This window comes from Lissotriton helveticus, chromosome 7 (genome assembly GCF_964261635.1).
Source record: "Lissotriton helveticus chromosome 7, aLisHel1.1, whole genome shotgun sequence".
NCBI lineage: Eukaryota > Metazoa > Chordata > Amphibia > Caudata > Salamandridae > Lissotriton > Lissotriton helveticus.
The window spans coordinates 1523212070-1523226401 of record NC_136068.1 but is presented as its reverse complement, the minus strand read 5'-3'; the positions used below and the strand labels follow the sequence as shown (position 1 = coordinate 1523226401).

Below are 14332 nucleotides of genomic sequence, written 5' to 3'. Positions count from 1 at the left end.
CGGGGCTCCAAGGCCATCAGGATCACCAGCGCCAGGATTAATGGAGGAGGCCACGGCGGAGCTCAGCGCTCACACGTCTACCTCCATCGGCTGCCAAGCCACGCCCCCTACCTCAACCTCTAGTTTATATGCAATTCATTGTGTTTATATGTGATGAGATGGTCTCGCAATTTTTTTTCTGTATCAAGAGCCATTTCATGTGTAATTTCGCAAATCATTCAGGCCGATATAAAATGTGCATCTCCTTTTGAATGATTATACTGCTTAAATGCATACAGTACCTATACTCATTTCGTATATTTTGCGTACGCCATTTTTCAAAAAATATATATATTTTTGGGGTGGTCCGGTATACAAATGCACTGTTAGTTATGTTTACTATTGCTTAGGTTAGTAAATATGTACATCATTTCGTGGAGTGGGTGTAGTGTGTTTATCTAGGTACCTATATTGATACTCCTATTTCTGACCCTTGTCCGGTTATTAATTCACTAATGTCCATACAACGGCACAGAAACCCGTCTTCAGATTAGGTCATAGCGCATGCTGTCACATTAAGCAAGCACTATCCCTTCAGCCCCCTAGAGAAGCACACCGAGTTCTCAAAACAAATCAAACCTCCAACAGACCTGGGAAATCCCCGCGACCATTGTTTTGATTTCTCTCGAGAACTCCTGCAAAGAATGTAAGAACGACCAGTCCTTATGACATTCTTGCTGACGTCTTATGTCCATCCTTACGTCAAACACGGCACCTTTCAGGTATAAATATACCGACGTTGCCCTAAGCTAGGACACAGTGATGACGAGCTTGGAGCAGCGCTACTTGCCGGAGAGCCCAGCTGATGCAGAAAAGCCCACGGACGCTGCCCCTTCCTTTTTGACGCGCTGAGAGAGAAGCTGCCTTTTCTCCTGCCGAGAAATCCAGCCTCCGGCGTTTCCAGCCGCCCTCGCGGGTAACTGGGATATCGAGTCCTGAGACAGAGATACCAACCCTCCAGCCTTCTAAATCCCAGGTACTGAACTGACTAACCCCTTACAGAGAATTCTTGAGTCAGATTCTTGGCAAAGCAAACTTAACTTAAACTGCTACTTACTTACTCCCTCCCAAGTATTAGGCTTAGGTCAGGTACACCGGGGTAGGCGTAGTTAGAAGCACCAGTTGAGTACGATTAGTCAATGTATATATGTATGTATATCTTTTATCCATTTTAAGTATCATATGGCTAAGAAACCATATAAATGCTTTTACAGTATTATTTTATAATTCTGTTTTTACTGTATGCACTTTACTTAACTATAAGTATTGCAATAATAGCGATTCATTTCTCTTGTATGAGAAAAGAGACTGATCAATAAATAACATCTTTTATTGAACCACGCCATCTCTTATTTCTCTACAAACTGGTGAAACTAAGAATGCACGTACTGACTGAGTAAAATAAGTTGTCTTTTGTTTTCACACGACTCTGGAGATATACTCTTGATTAGGGGAGAGCAAAGTTGTCATGTTCTATGGTTGTCAGAAACTAAATCCCTTCTTGTCTATCCAGGGAGGTTAAACTCCTCCTTGCCTATTCGAGAAAGTTTCTAGTGAACTCTGAGCTAGCTGGCACACATAACTTTAAGTCTAATATCGTCAGTAGAAGACCTAGTTAACCACAGTCCTACGTCTATACTATTGAAGATATTATTCCAATGCGCAGAGCCTATTGGGAAAATAGGAACTACACTACAGGGGGGTGTCCCTGGAATCCAATACCGATTGAGTGGGGGTCCCTGGGTTCCAGTGATGATTGAGTAAGAGTCCCCAGAAGTCAAAATGTTGAGAACCTCTGATCTAGAGGATTGGTGCGACAGCCATTGCTGACCTCACCGTTTACAGACATTAGCATGTATGAATTATGATAAGGGATTACAAAGATAACTATGAGGCATAACATAGAAGTACATGCGGGTTTAAGCCTCAAACTGTTTATCCGCATCTAGTTTGAAAGCCAAGAATACTTACTCGGGACCCACTTTTAGCAGCTGGCTGTTCAGCATGAGAGCTGATTGCTAAGGAACATCCGCAACATCTCATTTAGAGAGCTCTGTGGCCTCTCCAATTAACCACCCTAGGGGACTCTGTCTGTCTGCCATGTTTACTGTCTTTGGTTCAGCTATTTTCTCAATGTCTCAAAATCAAAAAGTGAACTTGTATACCTGCTTTAATTCTAGGCTGATTAAAGGATTTTGGCACACCACACAGTCTCACATTTTATTCAGGGCTTAGTATCAGCAGGTCTTTGCTTAGTAGGGTTTGCTTGGTTTAGCCACACCCTTTATTGGAAACAACCAAGCTTCCTGTCCCAGGTAGTTCCTCCAGGTTAAAAGATTTTATTTGGGTCTAATTTAATTGCATACTCTAATTAAAAAATGCACTGATTATTTTGGAGGGACCCAGGTAGTACCAAATTCATATGAGTGTATGACGTTAGTAAACAGAAGATAATGAATAAGTTGAACCATGACTTTAGCTCCTCACTAGTAATTGCATATATTCCGGCAATTCAGAGAAGTGAACTCGGTAGAATGTAAATAGCAGTTAATTGCTTAGTAAGTGCTATATAAATACAATTGCAATAATTCTTAATTTCAGCATTTAATTTATGTCTTTGCACTACCTGTTTTGACAGTTACAAGTTGATGGACCTGATAATGAAATATTTTTCCCCATCAACATTATGGTCAAATGGGGAAGTATGGTGTAGAACTCGGGTCATCTAGATCAGCTGTCAACAACTTAGCCAGCAGACTCCATCTCTTGTGGCTTCCTTCAGCTTAAATATTGGTCCTACTGACAAACTGCATTTTGTAGTACAGTTACTGGTACTACACTAACAATTATATTTTAATAAAAATGAATATTACGTTTGTTTATTTAAAATTCAAAAAAGGTTGTTAAAACATTTTATCATTAAATTGTAAAAGTGTTTTTTTTAGATTTGTTTTTACATTAACTTTGATTTAGTTATATTTTAAACTATTTTAAATAATTTTTAATTCCCACAAGGTTTTGGTGTAAGAACCTGATTTAATTCTTGGCAGTAAGGATACTCTGTTGCAACAGAGTATCCTCACCTCTAAGAATGCAGTCTGCCTGCTGCATTTAGATGTTGGCGGGCCTTCGGGTTAATCACGGCGGACACTACTCTGTCTGCGCATTAATTAACTGCCTTCAACGGCCGCTGGGAGCAATCGATGTTGGAGAAATACCTACATGTCCACCTACCCAATTTGGATGCGCGGACATGCAGTCATTACTGTTCCTTATGGCCAGATAAAACAGGGCGGTAAGGAACAGCAAAAACATTTTTAATGCTTCCCCCGCCAAGGGAGAAACCTCCAATGGGGAGGTGAGCATTACTTTTTTTATTTACAAAACTAAAATCCCATTTCTGTATTTTCTTTTTGGAAACAAAAATGTACTGTTCGTGTACTGTTAGTTACAGGGCTAGGTCCTTACGACGCAACCCTGTAAAAACAGTAAAATGTATGAACAGGAACAGACGAGATGGCAATTCCTGTCAATGCCTTTATAAATAACGGTCTGCGAGTAGGTCATTGATAAATTTGGCAGGCAGAGTAGTCCTGGCCTGGCGGACATAAAGTCCTCTTCAAGGCCAATGGTCCACCAATAATTAAATCGGGCCCTAAGTCCACACTGGAATTATTTTCTATGGGAGGGTGTTACTGTTTCTTTCTGGCAGTAGTAACTTACACTCGTAAATTTTGCTCCACCCCCTTTTCAAGGGGATGAAGCCATGTAAGTCTACATTTTTTGAGGAAATTTACATTCGGATTTTGTGAATAGCCCAAAGTAGTAAAGTTACTCAAAAGTGTAAGGATAAATTACAATGTAAATTACTCAAAAGTTTAAATTACCTTTGAAAAGAGCTCTATGATTCTCTTTCTGTTAGCTTCTGTATTTTAACATTTGTAAAGCAATAAAAATTTGATACTACTCAGTACTCAAGATTGATTTGATATCTCTTTTCTCTTAGCAGGCGACAGAAAATGCCTCGTGGTAGAGCAGTGTCCAGCGGCCGCTCTGACACTAGTGAAGTCGATCTGGAAGGAATGGGTATGGTGCTATTTTAATATGTGTCTTTCAAGGTCTGTTTTCTGCCACAAAAAAGTAAAGTAGACCCTATTTTACTAGCCACATGCCACATCAACTACCCTGAGCCTTGTAGACTATTAATTGTCTCACCAGGTTAAGGTGTCCAAGTTGTTGAACGGGGTGCACTCCTATCCATTGTTCCTTTGTAGGTACTCGCTAACTCATGATGATTTGGTTGCACCATGTAGAAATTATATTTTGAAAGACACTTTGGAAAACATTTTATAGGAATAAGCGGTCACTTTACAATTTCAGAATGTTGTTTTGGTGGGCCAAGTCAATGATAATCAATTAGGAATGTACTTTTAATTATCCACTCATCACTGCTAAAATTCTTCATGTGTCAGGTTTAGATAGTGTCAGGGAATATGACCATCAGAATTCCTACAGGTAAATATTTTTGTTCCCAAAGATATTATTTTAGTAAACTATGCTCTTGTCCTCAAACTAGATGCACCAGTAACTGTTCCACTTAGAAAGAGATAGTATGTGACTCCAGCACAGTTTATACCAAGAAAAGTTTCCGTGCTTTTATGTGGGCAAGAAAAAATTCCCACACTTGGATCTGTGGTAGAAAAAATAGAGGATATATGACAGGAAGCACTGTGTATTTTCTTTCTTTGTGTATTTTCCTCTTAAGAGTAAGATTTTAAATTCTCCTTTTACCTGATAGGCAGACGCCTCACATCTTAAACAACTTGAGCTTCTGCCACGAGCTTCCAGTAATATTATTTTTACAATATGATCAGTGTACAGTTTGTTATATTTATTTGGTTAGCAGCATCAGCAAGATCATACTTATGCTACTGATACTCAAGTTTAATATTCCTGTATTAAAAGCTAAGCTGCATTGTTTGCTCACAACATGGTTTCCACTCTTGTATCTCCCTTCTGCTCTTTCTACGCCATACACCAATAGTTATTATTGTTTACGTTTGGATACAACTACTATTATTTCTGAAACTTATTACAAATTTAATTGAGCCACATGATACCTATTCCTTCTTATGATGCTTTATCAGAGGTGTGGCGCCGCGGCCAGGGTGACTGACTCCGGAATCTGGGGATCAAGGTACGATCCCCGGGGCCGGCGGCAGATTAGCCCAGCACCATGTGACTCTGGGCAATAGCTCGCTTAATCTTCCCGACGGCCCACAGCGCCTCGAGACCCTTACGGGTGATTGTTCGCGCTTTACAAATGTGGATTATTATTATTATATTTATCGCAATACGATTTAGGATTTTTGTCAGAAGTTAAATTAATTAATTAATATGAATGTATTTCCTATAAACGTCTGCAGAAGGTTTGCTGTATGAAAATGCAGATTGTGTAAGGTTTGTGCTTCAGCCACTTCGGCGTTCAGTTTAAATGCTCTGGACAACATTAAAAAATGGGCACTTCTATGCTCTTTGGGTAGCTATTTGAGCTATATAAATACATTGTTATTCATTAATTAATTCTAAATCCTTGCTCGAAACAGGATTTATATTAGGCAGCTTTGCTTCAAAAGGATTTTTAGCAGAATCATGGATCCCAAAGTGGATTTGTGGCAGAACTTCTAGGCTGTATTGGTAGTCATCCCTCTAGAAATTTAAATCACACCTCAAAGTGCTAGCAGGGTGTATTTACTTCTGGTCATGCGAATAAGGAGCTCTAGGCTCCTTTTAGGTCGTGCCAACCAGCACACTTGCTTATTTTTTATTGTATGGCGTTCCTTGTTTCAGCCAGTGTGAGGAAAGTGGTGTATTATATGCTGTGATTCTGCAAACTCATACTGGAATACACTCACAATTCCTACTTAGGTCCAGTCAGCCTCGCTTGTTAATCCTTAGCTCAACTCTGGGTAATTGTTTCTTTGAGCAGTCAAAAAGAAACAAGTGCAAAGCATTTAGAAGTACCAAAACAATTCAATAAGAAAGTCATGCAACACAACAGCAATCTATCAAAATAGATCTTATTTCTGAGGATGCTGTGTGGTCGATTGGGGGTCTTCCAGAGGTTACATCTTGGATCATGGTCCAGGTGTGACGACTTTGACCTCTGGGGTTGATGTCCCTTGAAGTCGTCTTTGGTCCAGCAAGAGTCTAGTTGCCATTGGATCACTGGTCCCCGTTCACAGCGAAACTAGCAGTTACCTTTGGTGAGGGCTAGTGTCCATCTTGGGTGACTAAACTGGACTACGATGACTTGCTAAGGTCTGACAGACTCAAGCGCAACTTGAGCATTGGGACTTGGTCGTTTTGGCTGCATGTTGGCGGTCGGTGCTGGCCACTGATTGTGGCTACTGACTGGGCTTGTACAGCTTATGAGGCACTGGTTGCTGTAACTGGAAATCAGCCAACTGACTCTTAGAGGTAACCCCTTCTCTCTGAGGCTCAGGAGCAACTTTTTAAATCTTTTTTAGCCAGTGATCAGCAGGTGCAGTCCATCGTTTGATCCAGCCTCTCAAGCCAGGACCAGGGAACAGCAAAGCAGTCCTTCTTTGGTTCAGTCTCCAGTACACAAGTGATCTGAGGTCTGGGTGCCTGCGGTGTCTTATTGATGCATAGAAAGGGCCCTCTCTGTATGCAGAAGGTACTAGCCAGTGGGCAGCAAGGATCCTCCCCCACCCGATGATGATTTCCTGCAGTGTGTGGCATCTAGCTATTCCAGGATGCACTAACATGTCCTCTCCCAAGATGGCAGAAACCCCCTTTTGGTATGTGGAACTTGGTAGCCCATACTATGGGTGTTGCTACTTGAATGCTACACATCTACGGAAAAAATGGTTTGGCAACTGGTCTTCTGCCTCTGTCCCGACGCCAAGCCCTTTACCAACAAAAGCAACAAAAGAGCAGCCCTTCTTATGTGTGTCCACCATCTTCCCTTCAAAGGCAGCTTATACCTTGAAGCTCGCCCATTAGGCTCACACCCTGTTTGACTTTCGCCTAACAAGAGGTGATACCTCTTCCAATGGAAGGTCTCTTTTGTTTGTGCTCCTGGGAGTCATTCACACTTTCCCCCTGTACTAGCCAATGGGGCTACCAGCTTTTCAGCCATAACATATACAAGTACATGCTCTAATCTTTAAAATACAGCACCCAGCCTTAGGAATCGATAGGCCTGCTGTGGGGGTGACATTTATATGAAAAAGAGAAGTTGGGTTTTTATAATTTAGTTTAAATGGCAAAGTTTACCTAGCAGTTTAAAACTTCTCTGCCAGTCTGCAATGGCAAGCTGAGAGGCTTTTGTTCATGTTGTCACTTCAAGGTGGCACGATAATTGCTGCAGCCATGGTGGGACACTTCATCTTACAGGCTCTGGATACCCCAGGTACCATATACTAGGGACCTATAAGTAAGTAAAGTCATGCCAATTGGGTATAAGCCAATCAAGCATATACTTTGTAGGGCCAAAACGCTGGCACTGAGGTCTGGTTAGCAAGCCGCAGTGCACTCTCACAGTTGAACAAAACCCACAGCATCAGTCAAAAACGTTGGGGGTGATCATGCAAAAAGAGGCACTTCCGTACAGCAAGTTCATCTTGTGTTCAGACCTCCCCTGGATCATAGCTCTTTATCATCTCTTTGATTGGCTGGCTGACTCCTATGCTTCGACTTCTCACTTTTAGGGAAATACGTTTCTATGTTTGTGTAAGCACTCCATGTCAGTGCATGTCCATGTCAGTGCATGTGTTTTGTAGCGTTCTCCCTCATGTACTATTCTCCCCTTCATGTTGCCCTTTCTCGCACTTTGCACTATTTCACCCGTGTTCTCTCTTTTGTGCTTCTCCTCTGACCCTTAAGGTTGCTTCATCCTTATGCCTGCCTGCTGTGTTAATTCGCCCCCAACCCACTCCCCAACCAGCTCCTGAAACATGCTAATCCATTTTTAAAAGCGGCTTATCACTACCTTCTTTTAAATGTACCTATCCCTCTTGGATGAGTAAATGTAAGTAAGCCTGTGTTCTTTGGTAGGTATGCATATATATTTTGTGCATGTTCCTACAAAATAACATTTTGATATTTATTGCTTTGCTTATGCTTGTTTTTCATTACACCTGCTCCTCTGCATGTTCTACAAAGATTTGCCTGTTTACCAGTACAAGAGCAGATTTAAGAAAAAAGGCCATCATCCATCCCGGCCTTGCTCTTCCACGGTAAACTCTCACTAGGGGGCCATTGTGACTCCTGAAATGTCTTTGTTGCCCTTTGCAGAATGAACGCTGCCAACATTAGATAAATTGTTGTTAGAAATGGGATTTCTGGTTGGTCAGGGCATGGGCCTAAGCCAGGCAGAAACCACCACTCTAGTCAGGGCAAGAGAGTTACATGCTGAAGATAATCCCTGCTCACCCCCGTGGTAGCTTGGCAGAGCAGTCAGGCGTATCCTAGAGGCAATGTGTAAAGCGTTTCCGCAACACACTCACACAGCAGCGACATACTGGGCACACCACAAAAGAAACTCCACACAAGGTTATATAAAAATATCCTTTGTATTATCCATAACAACACATTTGAACACAATCACATGTATCACTGTGGCACTAGGCACTTGTCATGACTTTACAGCGAGTACATAATCACTTAGGCCAATCGGGCCACTGTCAGAAACATCACATATGTCATAGTTAGTGAGGACAACCAGTAACTACTTCTAGGAGTGCCCTAAACACAATACATTATGCAAAACAACAGCCACAGTGCACCATCGTAAACACTTGTCATAGTGCACCTATCAGAAACACATCATGCCCCGCCTAGGCATATGCAGGTCACCGTTCTAATGCGTAGGGTGCCAACCTTGGCACTTAGTTCAACACACAGGTGAACATTAGACATTGGGCAGAACCCCTACTACTGAGCTTGATCTGCGATGTGTAAGGGGAAAATGGGTGCCACAATCCCATAGTCCCCCAAAGTACCAGGAAGCCTCTTGATGTGGAAGTTCCTCCCTCCACCAAGGCTCAGGGACCTCTGTTGAGGTTTACCCCGAGCGGCCAAAACTCACAAATGCCCCTGCCTAAAAGTAGGGCTGTCAGGCCAAGTGTCACTCTAGCAGCTGCGCGTTGTCAAACGGGGCAGCTGCTAAACTGGCCACGTAGGGTGACGGCGGTTCGGGTTCTCACCTGGCTTTTCTTGCAGCGGCCGTTACGGCCAGGGAGAAGGAGAGCACTGCTTCCCCTCTGCTCTCCCGTTCCTCTCAGACCCTCGAGACAAGGGAGTGCTACAGGAACTGCTGGATGCTTTGCGAGACTTTCTCTCTTTGCTTCCGGTGCCACACTGGGCTCTCCGGTCAGGTCCCTGTGGGAAGGGAAGGCACGGAGCGAAGCCTCCTCCTCACCACTTCTTTGTCAGCTCCTTTTGCCGCTTCCAGGTTGGGGGCCTTGCACTCCTGGAGATGGGCGGGCCTCCTTCGGCTCTGGCTGGTTGCAAGGCAACCTTGGGTTGCGTCGGAAGACACCAATGCGGCACCGTCCCCGAAGGTCTGTCCCCCCGTTTGGGCACCCGCACTGGAGGTTAGGGAGGGGAGAGCACTTCCACATCACTGCTCTTCCCTCCTGTAGCAACTTCCAGAGGCTGCCCTGCGCTCCACCGGGAATCTCCACCCTGGCTGCTGTGGCTTCTCTCCACGGTGCAAATGTACTCTGCACCCGCCACCTTTGGCGATTGAAACCCCTTCTCGGGCTCAGGCAACAAGAGTAGAGAGTGCCCACCACGCGCTCTTAAAATTGCAGGGTTAAAGATCAGAGCTCATCACGCCCTGCTTTAAAGTCAGAGAGGGCAAGCCACAAAAGCCCTGACAGTTCACTGGGGGCCTGAGCAGGAGGCAGGCTCAGGCCAGCACATAGGCAGAGTCCCAATGGTGGTTCCCTGGCACAACAATCCGCTGGGGCAGCAGTACCACACAGTGGCTTCCCCTCCACAAGTTCCAAGTAAGCTCCAAAAACATGGGGTCACAGCCCTAAAATTTATGGTCCACAAAGTCTTTGTTTTCTGCTGGCACAGGGCTCTGAGCCCAGCCCAACCAGTTTTGGGGGGCACTTCAAAATATCTTTACAGTGCGCAACACTCCCCATTGTAAGTGAAAGCACTTGCCCCAAACACACAACAGGGGGGTGGAGCCATCATTGGGAAATTAGGCACATCCCTATTCAGGTGCAGGTGCTACTCCTCCCACCACTCCAAATGCAGACCAGGCCTATTCAGCCTAGCGCTGACTCATCCAGAATCTCTGGAGCCACTGCACCTCCCCAGCCCCTGTCACTCCAAGGCCAGACAGTCAATACACAACAGGCAGGCACAAAGACATATAGAACACAGAAATGGCCACTTCTAAAAGTGGCATTTCTAAAATAGTAATAATAAATCTGCGAACACCAATACACAGAATTTATCACCACTATTCCAAACATACCAAACTTGATCACGCATGTCAGGAATTACCAATGAAGCACATATCAGGGAATCCCCCAATGCATCCCTATGAGAAAGCAGCCTCACAGCAGTGAAAAACCAAATAGGGTGTTTGCCACTACAAGGACATGCCACACAGTTAAGGCACATGTCCTACCTTTTATCTACACTGCACCCTGCCAATAGGGCTAGCAAGGGCCTACGTTGGAGGTGACTGATATGTAGTAAAAGGGGAGTCACAGACATAGCAACCACTTTACGTGCCACGTCACAGCGGCAGTAAACTGCGCATGCAGGGCCTGCAGCGGCAGAGGCCTGACACAAGTTTGAAAGGCTACTTTGGTGGGTGGCGCAAGCAGTGCTGCAAGCCTAGCAGTAGTATTTAATTTACTTGCCCTTGGTATATAAGATACCACGGTATACGGGACTGACAGGTAAATTAAATATGCCAAACAGGTGTAGACCAATCTTACCAAGTTTACCATAGAGAGCACATACACATTAGCTCTGATCAGCAGTGATAAAGTGCCCAAAGTCATAAAACCCCTAACAACAGGTGATAAAAAGCATTTACGATGCAATAGGTCTCTCATTAGCAAGAGTTTACGCTATTGGCATTGTAAATGACAATGCCTTTTATTTATGTTTTTAAAACCAAAACATAAATAAAAGGCATTGTCATTCACAATGCCAATAGCTCAAACTCAAGTAAATCTGAGACCTATGGCATTGCAGATTATTTTTCTTTTGATCCTGTGAGTTTCTCTACAGCTGTGCTGTCAATGCAGACCTAATAAAAAAGTAGCTATTCAACATCAGAAGTGTTAGTGATACATTTTTAGGAGGTGGAATGAGGAGAAATTGTCATAGGGATAGGGAGACCCCCTCTTGGAACAGATAGTCACACAATAGGTAACAAATCAGCCGGGTCCTGAAAATAAAAGGCTAGCACCTATTATCTCATCTTTTATTATTTCAACAATGCAGGTCTTTGTCACTATTTATGTTAATTTTCTGTAAGACCATTTCTAGGCATACCATGTAAGAGTTGAAGCATTTTGGGAAACATGGGGAATTCTTGATCTTGAGATCCTAACATCCCAGGATCCCAAGATTTGTATCCAAGACTTCTATAACTCTTTGATGTGGATTTGTGGTGATTAGAACATGTGGTTTATTTTGAGTGAGGCATTTGTGAGATTTTGAGTTGGTAAAACTATTTCTGGATTTCGTGTCATTGGTACAGTTTCAGTGCAAACTGCAAGCATTTGAACTACTTTTCTAATCTTAGAATCATTTCAATGAGATTTCTAGTGCCATGTGAACTTTTAGGAAGGTTTGGGAGCATTTGAGCCATTTCTTGGAGATTCGTAGTAAAGTGAGATATTTCCAAATTGCCATTTGACGCTCCCTGTAGTTGAAGTTGACGTTTCGAAAAGATTGCAGAATCATTTAATTAATTGATGAAGATTCGAGGAAATGTGTGCCACTCTTGGGAGATGTGTGTTGACTGGGTCAGTTTCAGGCGAATTCGGACAAGTCAAGCAATATGTGAGGCTCTAGTTTATTTCGCTCATAAGTGCAAGGTTTGTGGTCATTTCAACCAGTTCTCGTGAGATTTTGGCCCAATTCATGTGGGATTTGGGAATTTTACGTCATTTGATGCTGACTTCAGGCCTTTCAGCAATTTACAAGAAATCTGGGGTTAATTTAAGCCAAAGTGAGGAGATTTAGAATTGATGACTGCTATGTTGGTGACATTGAGTGTTACAGTGAGAGTTCTCATTTTACACACTTTAGTGGTCCTGATTCCACACTGGTTAGAAGAGGAGTATGCGGTATTTATCAATTCTGATCAAATCTAGCTCCTTTAGAATATATAGGGTGCAGTAAATAGCACCTGGTCCTAGTTTTTGAGGAACAACATGAAGATTTTGGAGCAGCAACGGATTTTTGTGCTTGCTGCAACAAAATCTGTATGCCACAGTAAAAATTGTATTTTGGTATTTTGTTAAATTCTAGCAGGTTCGAGCTTCCTGAAATTTAAGGAAGTATGAGGAATTTAAGACACTCAATAATTACTGGGCGTTGTAAATACCGCTGAACTCAGAACTCTGACCAACTTGAAATCAGCCCATTTTTAGGAGGGTTGTGAGGGATTATTTTGATCAGTACCAAACAGGCAGATGTGCTGCAGTCACAATCCTTTTATTTCAAATGAAAAATAGGTGAAGGGTACAATGAGATTTCGGATGCTACTGTTAATCGATCAGAGATAGTTCCTGCACTTCACGAAGGCTTGTCCTGCTGGTGGGCGAACTCCAAGGGATGCAGGAAAACCATTCTGCAACAAAGCAGTGAGCACTCATTTAAATCTAGCATCAAGCCTCCTCAACGCAATTCCCCCACCATCCTGGTCCCCCGACATTCTCCTCCTCTTTCCTGCACCCCTTTTCTCTGGAGTAGGATGCAGCTTGCGCTCTACAGGCTTCAGGAGGGGCTCCGAGGGGGCGTGTGGGCTGGAGTGAGTAGAGGGGTGGTTGTTGGCTGGATGCAGAGGGCTAGGGCCAGGGTGCGGGGGTGGGGTGAGGGGTGAGGGGAAAGCTGTACTCCGTTCTCCTGGGCATGGACAGAGGGAGAACGGGGCGAAACAAGCATCTTCAATGCAATAGGTCTCCAATTCACATAATTGCATTGCAAATGGTTGGCAACTTGGCATCACATAAAACGGGAGGGCGGGGGAGAGAAGGCACCGACATCGGTAGGGAGGGAGGGCAGTGAGGAGAAGGCACGGACAGCGTGAGGGTGGGCGGGCGGGGGGGAAGAGAGGAGAAAGAAGGGACAAAGCTGCGTGAGTCTACTTGTGCACCAAGGAAATAGTACACGCCCCGTGTCACAACCAAGTAAAGGGCCAGTAGCTTGGGAGCATACAAATGACGACATGGCTGAACTAAGGAGGGACTAACAAGACACATAATGAATCAGAAGCCAGCATTTACAAAGGACAAACACACAAGCCAATGAAAACTAAGGGCAGGGGGATTGGGCAACTCTTCTCTCTGTGCTCAACTACCACAGCTCTTCGCAGAGCAGCGCTTGCGCGCTGGCTCATGCTCGACCTAAAAAATTCTGGAGGAAGGCAAAATGTTCTGGGATGATCCTGCAAAAAGGGCCTAGTCTAACAATTATATTTCGGTGCAAACCCATAAACAGGGACTTCCAGATCCAGGAACAGGAATCTAAAGAGATGGTCAGAAAAGGATCAGCTTGTTAAGTCATCTAGATTATGTAACCAGCAGCTAGTTCAACAAGCCTTTGGGAGACATCTTTGGAGCTGGGAACAATACAAAGCTAATAGGAGACCACTGTGGTGTTCAGGGCGACATGTTGCTTGCATATATTGTGATTCATTGGTTGTAACCTGAGGTTAGGGACATATTGTATTGGGATATTTGATCAAGGGTAGGGGTACTCCTGAAGAGCTAAGAGATTTGGGGCCATGAATATCAATGAGGCAGGTTGGATTGTGACCGACTACGATTAGGAATTTTGTTACCCGATTTATAAGTACATAGATTGGATTCCACACTGGAGAAAAAATACTGTTCGCAATTTGAGACCAGTCTTTTCTACATCTGGTTCCATATTTAAGTTAATAATGACAGCTACAAAACCACTGTAAAGTTCGGTAGAGACTTTCAAGTTCTGAGACACTTCTTTGTGATGTTCGGTATAAAGGCTTGTACGATCTCTGGTCATGGGCTAGTTAGAA

The 14332-nt window shown here is 43.6% G+C and overlaps 1 protein-coding gene across 6 annotated transcripts in view; it reads left to right on the top strand.

Moving 5' to 3' along the window:
• Nucleotides 1-14332, top strand: part of LOC144767519 (outer dynein arm-docking complex subunit 1-like) — a 650935-nt gene that overhangs the window by 477615 nt on the left and 158988 nt on the right. For 4 of the 6 annotated variants that reach the window (XM_078650939.1, XM_078650938.1, XM_078650943.1 and 1 more), the window contains one exon: nucleotides 4046-4125. In XM_078650939.1, the coding sequence (XP_078507065.1) occupies nucleotides 4046-4125 (80 nt within the window). The remainder of the gene's footprint in view (nucleotides 1-4045; nucleotides 4126-14332) is intronic. The other 2 variants (XM_078650940.1, XM_078650942.1) reach the window with 1 other exon arrangement.